Genomic DNA, 23,523 nt, shown 5'->3' on the forward strand with positions numbered 1-23,523 from the left:
TGTGTAGCCCCTTTCAGTGATCTGTGGACCTGTACTCCTAGATCTCTTTGACTTTCAATACTCTTGAGGGTTCTACCATTCACTGTATATTCCCTACCTGCATTAGCCCTTCCAAAATGCATTACCTCACATTTGTCCAGGTTAAACTCCATCTGCCATCTCTCCGCCCAAGTCTCCAGACAATCTAAATCCTGCTGTATCCTCAGATAGTCCTCATCGCTATCCGCAATTCCACCAACCTTTGTGTCGTCTGCAAACTTACTAATCAGACCAGTTACATTTTCCTCCAAATCATTTATATATACTACAAAGAGCAAAGGTCCCAGCACTGATCCCTGCGGAACACCACTAGTCACAGCCCTCCAATTAGAAAAGCAATTAATTGGACTCCGAGTCCAAGCTCGGAGCTGTCTCCATGCTTGCCGCTATACACATCTCTGTCCGTCACTATGGTGACGCTTGGATATGGGACATGTATGTTTTCGCATTACTTGTGCGAGCGGTGTTATACTCAGTTCCACGTTAACCCAGATAATACAGAAAGCGAAGGGTGGAGAACTAATTCAATGTTCCTGCTTCATTGAGACATTTTCTGACAGCAGGAAATATCTCTGAGTTTGTGATCATCACAAAGTCTCTTGGAGCTGGGACAGGGTAGATCTGGATTTTATGTGTTAATACAGGAATATAGGAGCAGAGGGGTACGAATAGGCCATTGAGCCCAAAGGCTGGCTCTGCCATTCAGGATGATCAGGGCTGATCAACCACTTCAGTGCCTTTTCCCTCACAGTATCTCTGAATGTAAGACAAGCAACAGGGAGTCAGCAGCTCATCTTATCATTCCTGCTGATTTTTTATTTCCATTCTTCACCCGTTTAAACACCTCCCACACCCCCATGTACACTCTCCCCTATCACTGACTCTACCCACCCATTTAATCCCCTCCCACACCCCCATGTACACTCTCCCCTATCACTGACTCTACCCCCCCATTCACTCCCCTCCCACACCCCCATGTACACTCTCCCCTATCACTGACTCTACCCCCATTCACTCCCCTCCCACACGCCCATGTACACTCTCCCCTATCACTGACTACCCACCCATTCACTCCCCTCCCACACCCCCATGTACACTCTCCCCTGTCACTGACTCTACCCACCCATTCACTCCCCTCCCAAACCCCCATGTACACTCTCCCCTATCACTGACTCTACCCCCCATTCACTCCCCTCCCACACCCCCATGTACACTCTCCCCTATCACTGACTCTACCCACCCATTCACTCCCCTCCCACACCCCCATGTACACTCTCCCCTATCACTGACTCTATCCCCCATTCACTCCCCTCCCACACCCCCATGTACACTCTCCCCTGTCACTGACTCTACCCACCCATTTAATCCCCTCCCACACCCCCATGTACACTCTCCCCTATCACTGACTCTACCCACCCATTTAATCCCCTCCCACACCCCCATGTACACTCTCCCCTATCACTGACTCTACCCACCCATTTAATCCCCCCCACACCCCCATGTACACTCTCCCCTATCACTGACTCTACCCACCCATTTAATCCCCCCCCACACCCCCATGTACACTCTCCCCTATCACTGACTCTACCCACCCATTTAATCCCCTCCCACACCCCCATGTACACTCTCCCCTATCACTGACTCTACCCACCCATTCACTCCCCTCCCACACCCCCATGTACACTCTCCCCTATCACTGACTCTACCCACCCATTCACTCCCCTCCCACACGCCCATGTACACTCTCCCCTATCAGTGACTCTATCCACCCATTCACTCCCCTCCCACACCCTCATGTACACTCTCCCCTGTCACTGACTCTACCCACCCATTTAATCCCCTCCCACACCCCCATGTACACTCTCCCCTATCACTGACTCTACCCCCCCATTCACTCCTCTCCCACACCCCCATGTATACTCTCCCCTATCACTGAGTCTTTTACCTCTGGGAACATCCTTGGAATATTGGATCATGTTAAAAATAAATAAATTTAACGCACGTTTGTTTATATGCTTTTACAGTAACATACATCTCCTACTCACTTTACTTGAGTCCAGATCTGTGGGATGCTTCATAGTCTTTGGATCATATCCATTGTGCCTTTCCATAATCACAGGATGAAATATGTCAGCAAAGACCTGCGTCACAGGAGGAGACATTGATGGGAAATGATCCGTAACGGGAAAGTCAAGAACCATCAAATAGCCCAGTAGAATAAATTGAGTAAAACTCCCCCACACAGAGAGCAGAACAGACAAGTACAGGGTAACTCATTAAAGACAATGTTCAGAATGGGTAAAGTCAAAACTCCCCTTTACAATTGCAGAATATTTGCTGACTGTTCTAAAAAAGGTTGCGGCAATCTCTCAAAATGTGTTTCCATAACCCTGAGGCAAGGTGACTGAGCGCAGAGCAATGGAAAACTTTGGCAACTATCTGTTTCCAAAGTAGACAAAGCAGTGAATACAGAGTAAAGCTCCCTCTACACTGTCCCCATCAAACACTCCCAGGACAGGTACAGCATGGGGTTAGATACAGAGTAAAGCTCCCTCTACACTGTCCCCATCAAACACTCCCAGGACAGGTACAGCACGGGGTTAGATACAGAGTAAAGCTCCCTCTCCACTGTCCCCATCCAACACTCCCAGGACAGGTACAGCACGGAGTTAGATACAGAGTAAAGCTCCCTCTACACTGTCCCCATCAAACACTCCCAGGACAGGTACAGCACGGGGTTAGATACAGAGTAAAGCTCCCTCTATACACTGTCCCCATCAAGCACTCCCAGGGCAGGTACAGCACGGGGTTAGATACAGAGTAAAGCTCCCGCTACACTGTCCCCATCAAACACTCCCAGGACAGGTACAGCACGGGGTTAGATACAGAGTAAAGCTCCCTCTACACTGTCCCCATCAAACACTCCCAGGACAGGTACAGCACGGGATTAGATATAGAATAAAGCTCCCGCTACACTGTCCCCATCAAACACTCCCAGGACAGGTACAGCACGAGGTTAGATACAGAGTAAAGCTCCCTCTACACTGTCCCCATCAAACACTCCCAGGACAGGTACAACACGGGTTAGATACAGAGTAAAGCTCTCTCTACACTGTCCCCATCAAACACTCCCGGGACAGGTACAGGACGGGATTAGATACAGAATAAAGCTCCCTCTACACTATCCCCACCAAATACTCCCAGGACAGGTACAGGACGGGATTTGATACAGAGTAAAGCTCCCTCTACACTGTCCCCATCAACTCCCAGGCGAGGTACAGCATGTGGTTAGATACAGAGTAAAACTCCCTCTACACTGTCCCCATTAAACACTCCCAGGATAGGTAGAGCATGGGGTTAGTTACAAAGTAAAGCTCCCTCTACACTGTCCTTATCAAACACTCCCAGAACAGGTACAGCAAGGGGTTAGTTACAGAGTAAAGCTCCCTCTACACTGTCCCCATCAAACACTCCCAGGGCAGGTACAGCACGGGGTTAGATACAGAGTAACGCTCCCTCTACACTTTCCCCACCATACACTCCCAGGACAGGTACAGCTCGGGGTTAGATAAAGAGTAAAGCTCCCTCTACACTGTCCCCATCAAACACTCCCGGGACAGGTACAGGACGGGATTAGTTACAGAATAAAGCTCCCTCTACACTGTCCCCATCAAATAATCCCAGGACAGGTACAGGACGGGATTCGATACAGAGTAAAGCTCCCTCTACACTGTCCCCATCAACTCCCAGGAGAGGTACAGCATGTGGTTAGATGCAGAGTAAAACTCCCTCTACACTGTCCCCATTAAACACTCCCAGGATAGGTACAGCATGGGGTTAGTTACAGAGTAAAGCTCCCTCTACACTGTCTTCATCAAACACTCCCAGGACAGGGACAGCACGAGGTTAGATACAGACTAAAGCTCCCTCTACACTGTCCCCAGCAAACACTCCCAGGACTGGTACAGCACAGGGTTAGGTACAGAGTAAAGCTCCCTCTACACTGTCCCCATCAAACACTCCCAGGACAGGTACAGTACGGGGTTAGATACAGAGTAAAGCTCCCTCTACACTGTCTTCATCAAACACTCCCAGAACAGGTACAGTAAGGGGTTAGTTACAGAGTAAAGCTCCCTCTACACTGTCCCCATCAAACTCTCCCAGGACAGGTACATCATGGGGCTAGATACAGAGTAAATCTCCCTCTACATTGTCCCCATCAAACACTCCCAGGACAGGTACAGCATGGTGTTAGATACAGAGTAAAGCTCCCTCTACTCTGTCCCCATCAAACACTCCCAGGACAGGTACAGCACGGGGTTAGATACAGAGTAAAGCTCCCTCTACCCTGTCCCCATCAAACACTCCCAGGACAGGTACAACACGGGTTAGATACAGAGTAAAGCTCCCTCTACACTGTCCCCATCAAACACTCCTGGGACAGGTACAGGACGGGATTAGATACAGAATAAAGCTCCCTCTACACTGTCCCCATCAAATACTCTCAGGACAGGTACAGGACGGGATTCGATACAGAGTAAAGCTCCCTCTACACTGTCCCCATCAACTCCCAGGAGAGGTACAGCATGTGGTTAGATGCAGAGTAAAACTCCCTCTACACTGTCCCCATTAAACACTCCCAGGATAGGTACAGCATGGGGTTAGTTACAGAGTAAAGCTCCCTCTACACTGTCTTCATCAAACACTCCCAGAACAGGTACAGCAAGGGGTTAGTTACAGAGTAAAGCTCCCTCTATACTGCCCCATCAAACACACCCAGGACAGGTACAGCACGGGGTTAGATACAGAGTAACGCTCCCTCTACACTTTCCCCACCATACACTCCCAGGAGAGGTACAGCTCGGGGTTAGACAAAGAGTAAAGCTCCCTCTACACTGTCCCCATCAAACACTCCCAGGACAAGTACAGCGCGGGGTTAGATAAAGAGTAAAGCTCCCTCTACACTGTCCCCATCAAACACTCCCAGGACAGGTTCAGCTCGGGGATAGATACAGAGTAAAGCTCCCTCTACACTGTCCCCATCAAACACTCCCAGGACAGGTACAGCACGGGGTTAGATACAGAGTAAAGCTCCCTCTACACTGTCCCCATCAAACACTCCCAGGACAGGTACAGCATGGGGCTAGACACAGAGTAAAGCTCCCTCTACACTGTCCCCATTAAACACTCCCAGGACAGGTGCAGCACAGTGTTAGATACAGAGTAAAGCTCCCTCTATACTGCCCCATCAAACACTCCCAGGACAGGTACAGCACGGGTTTAGATACAGAGTAACGCTCCCTCTATACTGCCCCATCCTACACTCCCAGGACAGTTACAGCCCGGGGTTAGATATAGAATAAAGCTCCCTCTACACTATCCCCATCAACCACTCCCAATGCAGGTGCAGCATAAAGGTTAGATACAGAGTAAAGCTTCCTCTACACTGTCCCCATCATACACTCCCAGGACAGGTACAGCGCGGGGTTAGATAAAGAGTAAAGCTCCCTCTACACTGTCCCCATCAAACACTCCCAGGACAGGTACAGCGCGGGGTTAGATAAAGAGTAAAGCTCCCTCTACACTGTCCGCATCAAACACTCCCAGGACAGGTTCAGCTCGGGGTTAGATACAGAGTAAAGCTCCCTCTACACTATCCCCATCAAACACTCCCAGGACAGGTACCGCGCGGGGTTAGATAAAGAGCAAAGCTCCCTCTCCACTGTCCCCATCAAACACTCCCAGGACAGGTTCAGCTCGGGATTAGATACAGAGTAAAGCTCCCTCTACACTGTCCCCATCAAACACTCCCAGGACAGGTACAGCACGGGGTTAGATACAGAGTAAAGCTCCCTCTACACTGTCCCCATCAAGCACTCCCAGGACAGGTACAGCACGGGGTTAGATACAGAGTAAAGCTCCCTCTCCACTGTCCCCATCAAACACTCCCAGGACAGGTTCAGCTCGGGATTAGATACAGAGTAAAGCTCCCTCTACACTGTCCCCATCAAACACTCCCAGGATAGGTACAGCACGGGGTTAGATACAGAGTAAAGCTCCCTCTACACTGTCCCCATCAAACTCTCCCAGGACAGGTACAGCACAGGATTAGATACAGAGTAAAGCTCCCTCTCCACTGTCCCCATCAAACACTCCCAGGACAGGTTCAGCTCGGGATTAGATACAGAGTAAAGCTCCCTCTACACTGTCCCCATCAAACACTCCCAGGACAGGTACAGCACGGGGTTAGATACTGAGTAAAGCTCCCTCTACACTGTCCCCATCAAACACTCCCAGGACAGGTACAGCATGGGGTTAGATACTGAGTAAAGCTCCCTCTACACTGTCCCCATCAAACACTCCCAGGACAGGTACAGCACGGGGTTAGATACAGAGTAAAGCTCCCTCTACACTGTCCCCATCAAACACTCCCAGGACAGGTACAGCACGGGGTGAGTTACAGAGTAAAGCTCCCTCTACACTGTCCCCATCAAACACTCCCAGGACAGGTACAGCACGGGGTTAGATACAGAGTAAAGCTCCCTCTACACTGTCCCCATCAAACACTCCCAGGACAGGTACAGCACGGGGTTAGATACAGAGTAAAGCTCCCTCTACACTGTCCCCATCAAACACTCCCAGGACAGGTACAGCACGGGGTTAGATACAGAGTAAAGCTCCCTCTACACTGTCCCCATCAAACACTCCCAGGACCGGTACAGCACGGGGTTAGATACAGAGTAAAGCTCCCTCTACACTGTCCCCATCAAACACTCCCAGGACAGGTACAGCACGGGGTTAGATACCGAGTAAAGCTCCCTCTACACTGTCCCCATCAAACACTCCCAGGACAGGTACAGCCCGGGGTTCGATACAGAGTAAAGCTCCCGCTACACTGTCCCCATCAAACACTCCCAGGACAGGTACAGCACGGGGTTAGATACAGAGTAAAGCTCCCGCTACACTGTCCCCATCAAACACTCCCAGGACAGGTACAGCACGGGGTTAGATACTGAGTAAAGCTCCCTCTACACTGTCCCATTAAACTCTTTGAAGTTTAGATTACTGGCAGCCAATCCACACAGAAGTTTCACCTTGCAGTTAGATATCATCAGTCTGAGTTGGACGTGACCCGGAGCATGGAGATGGAAAACCAAGTCTGACCCATTATATCCAGCCCCTCCCCAATGTGTTGTTGTGGCCTGTTCAGATTTATACCAAGTGCTGCGTGGTATATCTGTTCTCTGTCGGAGGCAGCCTGTTAATAAACTCATGTGATGTGTGTGATTTTATTCCTGGTGCACAACCTTGGAAACTGCAATGGATCAAATTCAAATAGTTAAACCAGTTCAGCTGTTGAAATATTCAATGTCAACAGAAATCGTGATGTATGTGGTTCTGTATGTAACTTACTAACAATACTGATGTGTAAATTATGCTCTTACATTTCATTCTGAATGTCTTTGTGTAATAAGCACCTATCAACTCTTCTGTAAACAGTGCAGATTGGAATGTCTATTTATTTGATCTCTGCTTATGTTAATCATTTGTTCAACATATTGGCTTTAATATGCTTTCAGTCAGTGATCTGTAAACTGTAGTTCTGCACTCCACTGATACTCTCCTGCTCACACTCCATACTTTTTAAATCTTCTGATATTTCAAACAATAATTCATTGCCATTTACTTCTGGGAACTGCTGCATCATGTGACCCCTCCCCCATCCACCACCTTTTTCAAGGGAATGTGATCGAGATTGGCTAACAGCTCATTTCCTCATTTCCCACCCAAAGACTCTCAGAAGAAAAGAAATGACTTGTGTCCTGTCCAGCGTGGAGTGCGGCAGATTTGATGATCCAGTCGTCAACTTGGGACATTCATCTGCTCCCTCAGAAACCCGTTTGAAGGATGGAAGATCATAGTTCAGGGAAATACTGAGGTCAAAATGTTTGAGCGAGACCAAGGAACATGAAGCAGTCCTGGTTGGCTGACACCAGCCTGGTTATTAAGAGCCTGCAGATTCTAGAACATTGTTGAAAAGAGACATGTGGCCAAAGTTTTACATCCTGCACTCATCCGGACAAACAGAAGAATGCCACATTTCAAAAATTCACAACAATTTATGCGACAGAAAAGGGTGCTGAATGGTTGGCAAGTTAACTCTGATTGGTTGAGGTGTTGCCATGGAGAAAACTATAGGGAACTATACGCTCCCTCAGCTCTTGGGTATTTAAAAAAATAGGTGCAAGTCTTGATCATATTCCTTTTGTTTGCAGAATGAATGCATGTCATGTTTAGAAAGTGTAAATTATGAGCTTGACTGAGTCACTTAAATTAGATGTTAGTTCAGCTATTAGCACACTTAGGTAATGTCAGTACTTCACTGATACTCGCCAATGCTGTGCCTACACTAGACCATAATATAATAAAATGTTGTTTCTGTGTTTCCTCTTTGTGCACGTTCACTGCACAGTCATCTTTACCTCATAGGATTCCTCATCCCCCGCGACCATGCCCACGGTCTTGATGAAAGGGTGCCCGGGATTGTCCACTCCAGTCTGGATGCATTGGTCCAGTGTCCAGCCCATAGGTGTAGTCTTATCCCGAAGCCTGGCATAAATACCAGGGGTCAGGCAAGAGGACATGCAGTTGTTGTGCTTTCGAAGGTCAGGATAGTCTGCACTGAGAATGTAAAGCAGAATGAATATACATCCACAACTATGTTTGTATGTCTATCACGCCTTTAAGGAGGTTAAAAAAGAACTTTCACGGAAACATAATCCAAACAGGAACTGACAGCAAGCCAAAGAAGGGTTTGCGTGGATGAATAGTGAAGGACTCGGTCACAGGAGTAGGTTTTAAGCAGTGTCTGAAAGGAAGATATAATGTTTTACTAAACTAAGCCTAGGTTCAAAAATTGACATTACTGGATAATGAAAGGATCTCTCCCACACTGGGGTCCGGTGACACAGTGGGCAAGTCACACATGAACTTGCTCCTGAGAACTGTGAGCGATGCGGCCCCCCCTGGTGTTCCAGCCTCCACTTTCCTTACAGTTCCTGCGCTGACTTTTCCACTCACCAGCGGACTTTCATTAACCCCCCTTTTCACGGCCGTTTTTTCCCAAGCTTGGACATTTCTCCTCCCTGTGCCTTCTTACAGCTTTTTCAGCCTCCATTGCCCCTGGGCCAGGCGTTAAAACCCCAAAATTTCTATTCCCAAGCGGGAGCCCTCCAGTGTGCGGCTGCCTCCTGCCCGCTGTCACCGGAAGTCGTATTTTACTTCTTTCATCTCTCCAATTTTCATACAAATTTGTCCAACTTTTGTCACCTCTTGTACTTGATGGTTCCATCATGAACACATTTATAATTATGGCCTCTCAATGGTTTTTGATCTGAAACATTAACCCCACTATTAAAACTGACAGGAAGAACCTTCTTTCCCTTTTTTTAACCAAATACTTTATTTCTCCCCAGCAACTGTTATCTCTGCTCTGTCCAAGATTTCAACCTTTTTTCAAAACTGGGAACTCTCTTCAAATGCCCCTACTTGAGGCCAGTTTTCAAATATTTCACCGAGTACAAGAAAAAGATTATCATGTGACGGGTGATCATTCTTTCGTTCTTTGTCTTCAGAGTCACTGTTGCAATCTTCCTTATCTTTCTTTTATCTGTCCAGCTCCGATCATTGCTCTGGACTTTACTCTCCTGTTCAGGCTGCGATTTAATTAAGTCTCCAGACCCACAGCAATGTGGCTGACTCTTAACGGCCATCTGGCCGAGTAACCCACTCAGTTCAAGGGCAATTAGGGATGGGCTACAAACGCTAGCCTTGCCAGCGATGTCCACATTCTCTATAAAATCAAAACTTTGTTTCTTACAGAATTTACAGTGCAGAAGGAGGCCACTCGGCCCATCGACTCTGCACCAGCCCTTGGAAAGAGCACCCTACCCAAGCCCACACCTCCACCCTATCACTATAACCCAGTAACCCCCACTTAATCTTTTTGGACACTAAGGGCAATTTAACATGGCCAATCCACCTAACCTGCACATCTTTGGACTTGTGGGAGGAAACTGGTGCACCCGGAGGAAACCCACGCAGACATGGGGAGAATGTGCAGACTCCGCACAGACAGTGACCCAAGCCGGGAATCGAACCTGGGACCTTGGAGCTGTGAAGCAACAGTGCTACCGTGCGGCCCGTTGTAATTTCAGAGAGTCACACGCGGGCCTGATTGGGTAAGGGCAGCAGATTTCCTTTGTGAAAGGACATTACATTAATGAACCAGATGGGTTTTTATAGCAATCCATGATAGTTGTCATGGTCTCCAGCACTGAGACTGGCTTTTCAGTTCCAGATTTTATTTATTGAATTTAAATTCCACCAGCGGCTGTGGTGGGATTTGAATCCCTGTCCCCAGAGCATTAGCCCGGGCCTCTGGATTAGTAATCCAGAGACATTACCACACCACAAATGTTTGGTTCACCTAATTCCACCACTTCGAATTTTACCTAATCTTTTCCTGTTTCCTCCTTCAGTGAAGACCTGAAAAGTGCATCTTATCACTTCGCCTAGCATTCCCTGGAGCAGAGGCAATTATACATTGAGTAACACACTGACCTCTGGATGACCACCTGCCAATCTCATTAACTGATATAACTAGCAACATACTACGACTACTGTGTAATCTACATGCAGAGTGTCCAAATAAGAAAAAGCTTGGTGGGGTTACTGGGTTATGGGGATAGGGTGGAGGTGTGGTCTTGAGTAGGGTGCTCTTTCCAAGGGCCAGTGCAGACTCGATGGGCCAAATGGCCTCCTTCTGCACTGTAAATTCTATGATGTCAAATTACTGATATATTTGGGATGCTACTCTTGGTCAAGAATTGATACTTAGCTGTGATGGTATTTTTTTGTCCTCTGATGTGAAAACTGAACATGAGGTCCAAATTGGATTTCAGTGCCATGTAAGGATGAGGCTGTGAAATGTCACAGTTTTCACATGAATTGTGAAAAACACCTTGTGATGAAACTCTGCGAATTGCAGGCTAAGTTTGGAGAAAGCATTATACGCTGTGTCACCACTGGGGTGAGAGGCAGGCGCTGGGATCAATATGAAATGATATATTAAAAAGTACCAACCAGTTTTACATCTGGGTGACCTGACTGTAATTCCCCCCCTCAAATAGTGAATGGTACAAGATCTTAAATAAACCCCAAGACAATCTGTCATCATGTTCAATTTACCGTATCTGACTGACAATTACAGCTGTTACCCTGTCTCAAGAATGATTCCGGATTAAAGGGGTTAATACCAGGTTAATGCAGGCTAGACTGCAAATCTCAGGTTGGGTAATCGTCAAACAGATGTCCAGAATGTTGCAGTGTTAATGTAAGCCTACTTGTGACACTAATAAAGATTATTATTATTAATCCACACTAGCTAATATTTCTATCTCCTGCACTTTCTGAAACCCAACGTTACAACGTGGTGAGAGACATCCTCCACATTCCCACATAAAACATCTGCCATTTCCAAGTATTGTAGAAGCTTTAATCTGGGCACCTTGGCTTGGGTGTGTTACTCAGACATATTTTCTGGTTCTTCCCCGAGCCCCAGGCTGTGTAAATACTACATAAATACTACATAAATAATGAGGTGCATTTTGGGGAGGGTTCTCCACAACCCCACAGTCGACATCTTGGAATATACAGTGCAGAAGGAGGCCATTCAGCCCATCGAGTCTGCGCCGACCCACATAAGGCCTCACTTCCACCCTCTCCCCATAACCCAATAACCCCTCCTAACTTTTTTGGACACTAAGGGCAATTTAGCATGGCCAGTCCACCTAACCTGCATGTCTTTGGACTGTGGGAGGAATCCGGAGCACCCGGAGGAAACCCACGCAGACACGGGGAGACTGTGCATACTCCACACAGACAATGTCCCAGCGGGGAATCGAACCCGGGACCCTGGCGCTGTGAAGCCACAGTGCCATCCACTTGTGCTACCCGTGCTGCCCAACGACTGGAGAAAATAATTCCATGAGCTAAACCCACTCAGAGCACGATCTTTTCAGTTTCTATTCAGAAGGCCACAGCAAGCTCACGTGAACAGCTTTCCTATTCGGCGATGGGATTAGTGTTTGAACCTGGGCTTTAAGCAGCATACAGAGGCTCCTTGACAAGGTTTGGAGAAGAGATAAATATAGCCAGACCCATCTGTCACCCAATTTTGCATTTCTCCTTCAGATGAAATTCCCAGTTTCTTGTGGAATTAAACTCAGCAAATTTCCTACAGCTGGGTTTTGAGGGCCGGGATGAATGGTGGGGGAGGGTTGCTGTACTATTGGGTTGACCTTGAGTGGGGGGTCACACGTTTAATTTAAGTCGAGGATTTAACAAAGAGAGAGAGAGTCTGCTTCGATATAAAGTAGATAAAGCCCAGCCCAGCTGGATAACCCTGTCCAATAAATAATCAGATATCGACCAAGAGTAAATTATTTGACCAATACACCTGTTGAAATGGTTATGAATGATCGATTTAATAATTCCATCACAAGTTGGAACTCTTTATTCTCTAAATCTCTCCAGCTCCTGAAATGATAAGTTTTCTTTTACTCTTACCTGGCGGGGTATAGCCTCTTCTGTTCGCTTCCTGCTTTGACATGGTCCCTGGTGAGCAGGTACCCCACAGTCAGAGATCCGGCCGCTAACAGTGGCACGCTGACCCTCTTGCTCCAGACCCGGGCAGCAGTGCTGAACATTTTCAGAGCGAGTCCCAAGAACCTGCGAGGGAAGGACGGCAGCGAGAGGATTGAGAGCAGGAGGAGGGGGACGTGATGTGAATCCCGAGGAAGCTTTGGGGTGAGCGCCAGGCCGATTACAGCAACGTGCGCAGTGAGAATGCCGCAGTGAGCACATTCCTGAGACACAATGTCACACAACTTCCCCCACCAAACACACACATACACCAGTCCCCCATCTCAAAGAAACCTTCATTATTTGCCCACCCCATCTGATGCCTCTATCTTCTGAGCACATTTTAAACTAATATCACCAACCTGACTTCATCTTTTTTTTTAAATCTCCCTTTGATTATTAATGTCCCTTAACCATCCACAGCAAACATTTCAGTCGCTTTCCCCTCCACCTGTCTGTGTGTATGACACGTTATTGGCAGTGGGCATGTTATTTATGTTATTGTACGTTATTTACAAAGTCATTTGAGTGCTACACACATTGGGATTGTTTGCCCTCTGGTCACGATGGAAGCACATTCCAAAGCTGGTTTGTGCAGTGGGCGGTCTCGCTGTTTGAAAGCTCAGGGAGGGAGATGAGCAATAATGTGGGCGCACAGGCTCCGGTTTCAGCACCGAGGCGGTGGACAGCGCCCAGTGGCACCGGTCCCTGGGACCCAGGCAGCAGAGGCTGGGGAGATAGACATCCTGCAGGGGTCGAGGAGGTGGCAGAATAAACTGGGTTAACCATTCCCCTGCTTCTTCACCCCCCCCCCCCCCCCCCCCCCCCCTGAGAGTATTGCAACCCTGTAGATCATTCTGCCCATTCTATATCACAGACACATTCTCCATACCCCCAAATCAAACAAATCCTAACCCTAACCCCGCCCGAAATCAGCATGGTGTATTAATTACCCCCTCCCCCCAAAAAAAAACGCCAGACAATTCCTTCAATTGCCAGCAATAATTTCCCCGCCAACGCAATGCAGTAAAGCAGCTCTACACACTGCATTCATCCCTTTCCCTCTCTCCTCTCGGCCACCACGGGACATTACACACCGGACACCCCCAATCCCCAAAATGTGAGACCTCACCAGCACGTTTTCCGCCTGCAAGCAGCGGTATTGCTGCCCTCCAGTTCCCTGTACAACATGTGCCTTCTATCCAAACGCTTCAACATGCAGGGATCTCTCCAGCTATTAAAGGCTCTATAGATATACAATAGTGATTCCCTCCCCCTAACAAATCGACATCATTTACCAGCACTCCCTCTCCTTCTGAATGTCCTACAGCACGCAGCCCCCCCCCCCCTCTCTCCGAATTGTGTTCCCCTCCCAGTCCTCCCCCAGCCAACTAAAGAAGAACATTTTCTTCATGCTCAGAATAGCAAGGATGGGAGTCTGGAATAGTCGAGGTGAATAACGCAGATACATTTACGGGGGAATCTACATGAACACAGGAGGGAGAAAGAGATGGGAGGGTGGGTTGAGATGATGGAGGGGCTGGGAGGAGGCTGGTGCGGAGCATAAACGGAGCATGGACTAGTAGGGCCGAATGGTCTGCTGCTGTGCTGTCCATTCTATGCAATGTTTTGAGCCCTTAATACAGAGCTGTATGCAGCTCCCCCATTACATAAGATGTAACTTCCCGCAGCTGTGCACCACCATAGGAATTCCTCAATCCATACAGAATAGTGGGAATAGAGTGTATCATTCACACTATTTCAAAACTTCACCCACCCCAAACCATCTGCATTTCTCCTGTTCAGTCCGACCATGGCACACAAAAAACCCTCTCTCCAAATATGACATGCCACACAGTTGCAAGCTTTTTCCTGTTAAATATCTTAACTCAAGTGGTTAGCACTGTTGCTTCACAGCGCCAGGGTCCCAGGTTCGATTCCCGGCTTGGGTCACTGTCTGTGCGGAATCTGCACGTTCGCCCCGTGTCTGCGTGGGTTTCCTCCGGGTGCTCCGGTTTCCTCCCACAAGTCCCGAAATACGTGCTGTTGGGTAATTTGGATATTCTGAATTCTCCCTCTGTGTACCCGAACAGGCGCCGGAGTGTGGCGACTAGGGGATTTTGACAGTAACTTCATTGCAGTGTTAATGAAACCCTACTTGTGACAATAAAGATTATTATTAATCCCTTCCTTCAAATAATGACAGTCCAATTCGCCCATTCACTATTTTATATCTTCTTCACCTAAATACCTTACCTGCACTCCCATTATTCAAATACGCCATGTACGGTCATACCCCACAGTCAATTACAATGACTACTTCTATTGATATATTCCCTTAACACAATAAAGCATCCCAAGGTGCCTCCCAGGACACATTCTAAAACAAAATTACACATTGAGCCATGTAAGAAGATGTTAAGGCAGACGGGAAAATGTTTGGTCAAATAGGCAGGTTTTAAAGAGCATCATAAAGGGAGAAATGAGAGTCAGGGGGAAGGAATTCCAGAGCCAAGGCCCATGCCACCAAAAGCATGGCCACCAAAGGTGTCGCGATTCAAATCAGAAATGTTCGAGAGAATTAGCTAAGTGTAGAGATCCTGGACGGTTGTAGGGCTTGAGGAGATTATACGGATAGGGAGGGGTAAGGCCATGGAGAAATTTGAAAACTAGGGTGAAATAAATGTAAAATTAAGGCAAGAAACCAGTTATGGGAGTAATTGACTATAGGGCATGTCTGTACATGGATGTATTTGAATAATGGGAGTACAGGTAAGAAACCACTTGTGGGAGTGGTTTACAGGCCCCTAACAGTAGCCATACAATAGGGCATAGCATAAAGGGGGAAATAATGGGAGCTTGTCAGGAAGTTTCAGTAACAATCATGGGGTATTTTACTCTACATATAGACTGGAAAAATTAGATGGACAAAAGTAGAGGATGAATTCATAGACTGTTTTGGGTTAGTTTCTTAGAACTGCACATTCTGGAGCCAACCAGAGAGCAGGCTTTACTAGACCTTGTATTGTGCAATGAGCTTGGATTAATTAATAACCTGTAGTGAAGGTGCCTCGAGTCGACCCATGTTTACAGAAAGGCCGAGTATTGCGACCCTCGCCTCATTCACAAAAGATTCTCCATAATTACTGTTTAAAAAGTCACAGTCATTGTTGGCACTTCTGTATTATTGAATGTAAATTTGTAAACTGAGCTGCTGTTTCACCGTAAGCGACAGTTCCACCCTGACACATTGCTTAAGGGTGTAACTCAGGATTATTTGATTATTTTACTTCTTCAAACCCATTTTTAGCATTTGGAAAATTGAGTGCAAGCGCTGCAAAGATTAACCGGCTCAATATTGATATGGGCCAGGGATTAGAGAACCCCAAAGTGTATCATGGAGTTCACCTGACCCACAACTTTTAATAGATTGTGGTATGGGGAGCACACGGCCCACTCTACAGGTGTGGCGCAGCAGAAACGGAAAAGTATTTTTTAAAGCAAAACAATGTTTATTCTATGAACTCAAGTTAACCTTTTTAAAACATTAAGTGAACATCTGAGCAACCATCAATTCAAATACAATGCCCCCAAAATACAACACTAAGTAATCCTTTAAGCTTTCCTTTTAACATCCGTACGACTTAAAACACCTTTTACCAGAAGCACATCAGGTTAAAGTCACTACTGTTATTCGTTTTAAATCACCAGGATCGATTTACAGTCTTTAGATTACAGAGAGAGACTCTAATAGACTTTATGGCTGTGACTGCAGCTTTGAAAACGAAACTAAAACACACCCTGCAGCAAACAGCCTAAAACAAAAGTAAAAAGCTGACAGACAGTCCAGCTCCACCCACTCTCTGACATCACTGCAGTAGTAAACACCCATTTCTTAAAGGTACTCTCACTACAGATATTTATGTACACACCCATTTATAAACACCCATTTCTTAAATGTACTCTCACATGACAATATTGCACAGTTTAACAACATCATGTTCACGTGTTCAAAACCTAGCAAGTCCTCGGATAGGAAATTACACTCAAATCTTCAACTTCAGAAACAGGAACCCTAACTATTGAACGAAAAACACGGTCAGACAGAAAGTCACTGGACGCCTGTTAGTACCGTTTCCAGGTAATTACATAACAGACTTAAAGCATGCTGAACAAAAACAATGATGGGCACAGCTCAGCTGACCAATATGGAAGACGTGCAGACACATTCCATACCATACACCTGCAGCATTTTATCGGCTCATGAGGCAAACTGAGGTATTTTCAGTTGACGTCATTGAGGGATGACATGTAGCTGAGATATAGGAGCAGGAAAGCAGAGTTAAGAGCACTGGAATGGAAAGAGGAGCCATTGCTGGCGATTCTCTGGCTGTGATTAGATAGATAGGGATGGAAGAATGTCTGTGCAGACCCACCCAGCAAGGTGACAGTGGAGAGACATTGAAGGATGATGGTGTGGTCAACCTGTCAAAGGCTACAAACTGGATGAGGAGGAATAATTTACCTTTTAATGTTTGATAGGATACAGTTTATGAACATGGAGATAAGGCATGTTAGCAGGTCAGCTCTGGAGGGAGGCAGCGGCAAGGGAAATTCTTCAGGGGAGGGATAGGGCAGGGAAGTTGGTGGTGGCTCCAGTGCTGATTAACAAGGTTTTTGAGGAGTTTTATGAGAGGTTGAACAAGTCAGAGCCACCCGAGGGAGACTGTGAGATGCAGTAATTTCTCGATGGGTTGGAGTACCCGAGGCTAGGAGAGGGGGACAGGGCTACATTAGAAGGAGCAATAGTGGAGCAGGAGATAAAGGATGCGATTGGGAGGATGCAGTCAGGGAAGGTGGCAGGGCCGGATGGGTTTCCAGTGGAATATTATAAAAAATTTAAGGATAGGTTGGCACCCCTGATGGTGGGGATGTTTGAGGCGGCGATAGGGAAGGGGGTTTTGCCGCAAACCTTGGGGCAGGCATCAATTTCCCTGTTGCTAAAAAAAGATAAGGATCCGACTGAGTGTGGGTCGTATCGGCCCATATCACTTCTGAATGTGGACGTGAACGTGTTGGCGAAGGTACTGGCGGGTAGGCTGGAGGAGTGCCTTCCGAAGGTGATAGGGGAGGATCAGACGGGGTTCGTGAAAGGGAGGCAGCTGTTTTCGAACATTAGGAGGGTTTTGAACGTTGTTATGGCACCGGCGGAAGGGAAGGAAACAGAGGTAGTTGTGGCATTGGACGCTGAGAAGGCATTTGATCGGGTAGAATGGGGGTACCTGATGGCAGTGCAGGAGCGGTTTGGGATTGGACCAAGATTTGTGAACTGGGTAAAGCTATTATACAAGGAACCGAAGGCGAGTGTCCGCACAAATAATATCAGTTCGAGATACTTTTCTCTCCACCGTGGGACGAGACAGGGATGTCCTATGTCCCCCCTGCTGTTTGCACTTGCGATTGAGCTGATGGCCATCGCATTGAGAAGTTCGGGAGCATGGAAAGGAATAGTGCGGGGGGGGATAGAGCATAGGGTGTCCTTATATGCCGACGACTTGCTGCTGTATGTGTCGGAGCCGAGTGTGTCGATAGGAGGAATATTGGAGCTACTGCGGGTATTTGGGTCTTTCGCGGGGTACAAGTTGAACCTGGACAAGAGTGAGTACTTTGTGGTGTCTCGGCCGGAGGTGGTGGCAGGGGTGGGGGGGGGGCTGCCATTCCATAGAGCAGGGACTCATTTTAGGTATCTGGGGGTGCAGGTTGCCCGGGAGTGGGGGAGGCTTCGCAGGTACAACATCACTAGTTTGGTGGGGAGAGTGAAAGCCGATCTGGCAAGGTGGGACGGCCTTCCTCTGTCACTGGCAGGTCGGGTACATGCGGTTAAAATGAATGTGTTGCCGCGATTCCTGTTTATTTTTCAATGCCTACCGATTTTCCTGCCAAAGTCTTTTTTCAGGGAGATTGAGGGAAGGATTACCTCATTCATATGGCGAGGGAAGGTGGCCAGAGTGAGAAAGGTGCTGCTACAGAGGGGAAGGCAGGCAGGGGGTTTGGGTCTCCCGAACCTGTTGTACTACTACTGGGCGGCGAATGTGGAGAAAGTGCGGAGCTGGGTCAGAGGGGTGGATTCTCAGTGGGTCAGAATGGAGGAGAGTTTGTGCAGGGGGTCGGGGCTGAAGGCACTAGCAACAGCGCCGCTCCCGATAGCTCCGGGGAAATATTCAGGGAGTCCGGTAATAATAGCTTCATTGAAAATCTGGAGGCAGTTTCGCCAACACTTCGGGTTGGGGGCAGGGTCAAGGGAAATGCCGATTCGGGGGAACCACAGTTTGAGCCAGGGAGGTGGGATGGAGGTTTTCGGAAATGGGAAGTGAAGGGGATTAAGTCACTAAAAGATTTGTTTCTTCGGGGTCGGTTTGCAGGATTGAGGGAGCTGGAAGCGAAGTATGGGCTAGAGCAGGGAGAAGGGTTTAGGTACATGCAGGTTCGGGATTTTGCCAGGAAGGAGATACAGAGCTTCCCAGAGGAACCGGCCTCCACATTGCTGGAGGAGGTGTTGACGACAAGGGGACTGGAGAAGGGGGCAGTGTCAGCAGTGTACGGAGCTATTTTGGAAGAGGATAAGGCACCACTGGAAGGGATCAAAGCAAAGTGGGAGGAAGAGCTGGGAGAGGTTATAGAGGAGGGGGTCTGGTGTGAGGTGCTCCGGAGAGTGAATGCCTCCACCTCGTGCGCGAGGTTGGGGCTGATACAGCTGAAGATGGTATTTTGAGCGCACCTCACGAGGGCGAGGATGAGCCGATATTTTGAAGGAGTAGAGGATGTGTGTGAGCGTTGCAGGGGGGGGGGGGGGGGGGGGGGGGGCGCTAATCACGTTCATATGTTTTGGTCCTGTCCAAAGCTAGGGGAGTACTGGAAGGAGGTGTTTAGGGTAATTTCCAAGGTGGTGCGTGTGAAACTGGACCCGGGTCCCCCGGGAGGCCATATTCGGGGTGTCGGACCAGCCAGGGTTGGAAACGCGAGCGGAGGCAGATATCATAGCCTTCGCCTCGTTGATCGCCCGAAGGCGGATCCTGCTGGGATGGAGAGCAGCCTCTCCACCCAGTGCCCTGGCGTGACGGGGGGACCTGTTGGAATACTTGACCCTTGAGAAGGTTAAGTTCGAACTGAGGGGCAGCTCGGAGGGGTTCTACAAGTCATGGGCACTATTTATTATGCACTTTCAAGAACTGGATAACATCGAACAGTAGTTGGGGGGGAGTGGGTGGGAGGATTGAGGGGAGGGGGGCTGTGTAGATTAAGGGTGACTATGGGTAATCCCTGATTCCTTTTTGTCATTTGTTTATGTAAACATGCGGGCTGATGTTTGGGGGTTGGTGGGCGGATGGGATCGTTGTTATTATGGGGATTGACATATCTTGCTGATTATTGTTTATTGTTGATGGGTGTAAATGTGGGAGAAAATGTGAAAAAGGAGGAGAATAAAAAAATTTATTTAAAAAAAGTTAGATAGGATACTATCTTGTGACTTGGATAAGATGTTTTTGTTACTATGGCAGGGGCAGATCTGATCAAAACTCACTGCTTACTGCCAATAAACCAATGTTTCATCCAAACTGACATTGACCCTCTTTTTCCATCAGTCTCAATTTTCTTAACCCACCTTCTACGTGGTCCTTCATCGTAAAATCTATAAAGGCAACATCCATTTCACTCCCTCAACAACTATGTCTGTTACTTCATCCAAAAACATTTCCTTTAAGTTAGTCAAAGACAATCTGTCTTCTCCAAATCTGTGCTGTCCCTCCTTAATGAACAAACCTCTCCCAGTCCCTGTTGACCTTCCCCCTAAAACAGTAGCCACCACTGACACTGAGCTGACCGACTGCTTACATGTGATAATATCATTACTGAAGATTTTGGTTCATTGCTAACAATAATAATATGTCCTACATAAATATTCCCAGTTGGTGTGGGATCCTAAATTTGATTAAGAATGTTAACATTTTTTTCATTCTTGGCAGACAGTCACATTCCTTATCAATAACTGAATTGCAAGTTAAAATTGCCACATTGGAATTGAAAAAAAGATAACTATAATTACAATAAAAAATCTTACAACACCAGGTTAAAGTCCAACAGGGTTGTTTCGAATCACTAGCTTTTGGAGCACTGCTCCTTCCTCAGGATTCACCTAAGGAAGGAGCAGCGCTCCGAAAGCTAGTGATTCAAAACAAACCTGTTGGACTTTAACCTGGTGTTGTAAGATTTCTTACTGTGCCCACCCCAGTCCAACGCCGGCATCTCCACGTCATGGCTATAATTTCAATAGTCAGGGTTAATAAATCAATAACATGTTGAGAGGGTATTTTGGTGATTATATTTCCACCCTCCCTCCCCTACTGCACTGCCTCAATGGGTCATGCTTTTGCATCTGAATTGGAAGGTCGGCCCACTTCAGACACTGGAACACAAAGTCTAGGCTGACGTGCCCTGTGTGTTATTGAGGGAGTGCTGCACTGTCGGAGGTGCTGTCTTTCAGGCAACGTGTTAAACTTGTCTGCCTTCTCAAGTGGGTGTAAATGATGCTTTGGCAATATTTTGGAAAAAGTCCCTGGTGTCCTGGACATTTTAAAAAAATTCTCCTCAATCAACATCACTAAAAGCAGATGATCTGGTCCTTATCATGTTCAGGAATTGCTGCCAGAGTGTGGTCTCCAACAGAATACAACCACTCTGATACAGAAGGAGAACCGCGGCCACATTGTGGTCACCGTCACCATGGACTCTTCCAACGCTGCCTGCGCTTGGCGATAGTAATCAGAAAGAGGTGTAACGAAGAGGGAAGAAGGAGAGTAGAGGAATACAAGATGTGGCAACCCAGACTGTGTGGCTTGAGCAGTATATAAATCAGAGCCACAATTCCAGCTCTCTATCGACTGGCGAAGGATCCCAATGAAGTGAGCATCTAGAAAGTTCACATAGATTTGGAACATGGTTTGTCCTCCGTTCTGTTTACTGGAATGTTTATCACTGAATGAACTCTTGAAGTGACTGTGTCATTTGTGGTTACAATCATAGAGTCATGGAGTTTAACAGCACAGAAAGAGGCCCTCCGGCCCATCGTGCCTGTGCCCGCCATCAAGCGTCTATCCATTCTAATCCCACTGTCCAGCACTTGGTCCGTAGCCTTGTATGGTCATAGAGTCATAGAGGTCTAAAGCGCAGAAATGGCCCTGCAGCCCATCGTGTCTGCATTGGTCAAAAACAACCACCTAACTATTCTAATCCCATTTTCCAGCACTTGGCTCTTAGCCTTGTATGTCCAGCCCATCTATGTTGGTGTTGATCACACCATCAGGGTAACCTTCAGCTTCTTTCTTCCTCGTGCGTTTATCAACTTCCTTGCATGTATCTATACCCGTGACCGTCACATCTGCTGAGACTGCGATGACCGAGGAGTGCCCAGCTATGGCGCTGGACGCTCATGCCCACATGGGGCCTGAGGAAGGCCACCAAGGTCAATGGGGCATCACGAAGGGTGGGAGGAGGTTTGTGTGAAACATAATGGGGCTGGTTTAGCACACTGGGCTAAATCGCTGGCTTTGAAAGCAGACCAAGGCAGGCCAGCAGCACGGTTCACTTCCCGTACCAGCCTCCCCGAACAGGCGCCGGAATGTGGCGACTAGGGGCTTTTCACAGTAACTTAATTGAAGCCTACTCGTGACAATAAGCGGTCTTCATTTCAACATAGATGGGATGGACCAAATGGCCTATTTCTGTGCCGTCAACTCCATGTGAAGCTGACAGCAAGGAATGCAAACACAATGCCCTGAATTTTCAGTGTGGCATGCGAGCGAGATCAGTGGACCTGGAAGAATCATAGGATCAAAGAATCATAGAATTTACAGTGCAGAAGGAGGCTGTTCTGCCCATCGAGTCTGCACCGGCTCTTGGAAAGAGCACCCACTTAAGCCCACACCTCCACCCCATCCTCGTAACCCAGTCACCCCACCTAACCCTAAGGGCAATTTATCATGGCCAATCCCCACCTAACCTGCACAACTTTGGACTGTGGGAGGAAACCGAAGCACCCGGAGGAAACCCACGCAGATACGGGGAGAACGTGCCGACTGAACAGTGACCCAAGTTAGGAATCGAGCCTGGGACCCTGGAGCTGTGAAGCAACTGTGCTAACCACTGACCTACCGTGCCGCCCTAGAGGAAGTGGAATCCGCTCTCACGTGCAATCAGCTGTTGAACTCAATTTCATTCTGGCTGGCCAACTAACTGTCGGCGAGTAGGAAACATGCACTGGGTGCTGAGAACAGGAAGGATACAGGCAGGGTTTTAAATGCAGCAGGCACTCAATTGGAAGCAGAGACATTAGCTGTTAGCTGTCGAGGCTAAAAGTTGCCCAGCAAAGGGCACCGTCAGGGATTTTGTGCAGAGAGATTCACCACAGGAACGTTACACCACAGAATGAAAATCAATATCTTGCAAAGGGTCCAATCTGAGGGCTATGGTGATGGCAGCATTGCCAATGACTCCGAGTAGGTATTCAGGGAGCCCAGTGGTGCAATCCACGGTGGAGATATGGAATCAGTTGAGGAGGCATTTTAGGGTGGAAGGGATGTCGGTGCTAACGCCGCTGTGCGAAAGCGGGTGGTGAAGATCAAGGAGAAATGGGAAGCGGAGTTGGGAATGGAGATCAATTGGGGAGTATGGAGTGAGGCACTGCGTAGGGTAAACGGGACTTCCTCTTAGAACATAGAACAT

The 23,523-nt window shown here is 47.7% G+C and overlaps 1 protein-coding gene across 4 annotated transcripts in view; it reads right to left on the minus strand.

Annotated features, from left to right (window-relative positions):
* The window catches only part of LOC140404341 (creatine kinase U-type, mitochondrial-like), a 51,751-nt gene that overhangs the window by 26,701 nt on the left and 1,527 nt on the right, over positions 1-23,523 (minus strand). The window contains exons 1-4 of one of the 4 annotated variants that reach the window (XM_072492735.1): positions 22,989-23,032; positions 12,670-12,831; positions 8,523-8,721; positions 2,085-2,180 (exon numbers count right to left, since the gene is read on the minus strand). In XM_072492735.1, coding sequence (XP_072348836.1) covers positions 2,085-2,180; positions 8,523-8,721; positions 12,670-12,831; positions 22,989-23,017 — 486 coding nt within the window. In that variant the 5' untranslated portion in view covers positions 23,018-23,032. Of the gene's footprint in view, positions 1-2,084; positions 2,181-8,522; positions 8,722-12,669; positions 12,832-13,283; positions 13,301-13,876; positions 14,024-22,988; positions 23,033-23,523 lie in introns of those variants that run through there. The other 3 variants (XM_072492734.1, XM_072492737.1, XM_072492736.1) reach the window with 3 other exon arrangements.

The sequence above is a fragment of the Scyliorhinus torazame genome, chromosome 30 (assembly GCF_047496885.1).
Source record: "Scyliorhinus torazame isolate Kashiwa2021f chromosome 30, sScyTor2.1, whole genome shotgun sequence".
NCBI lineage: Eukaryota > Metazoa > Chordata > Chondrichthyes > Carcharhiniformes > Scyliorhinidae > Scyliorhinus > Scyliorhinus torazame.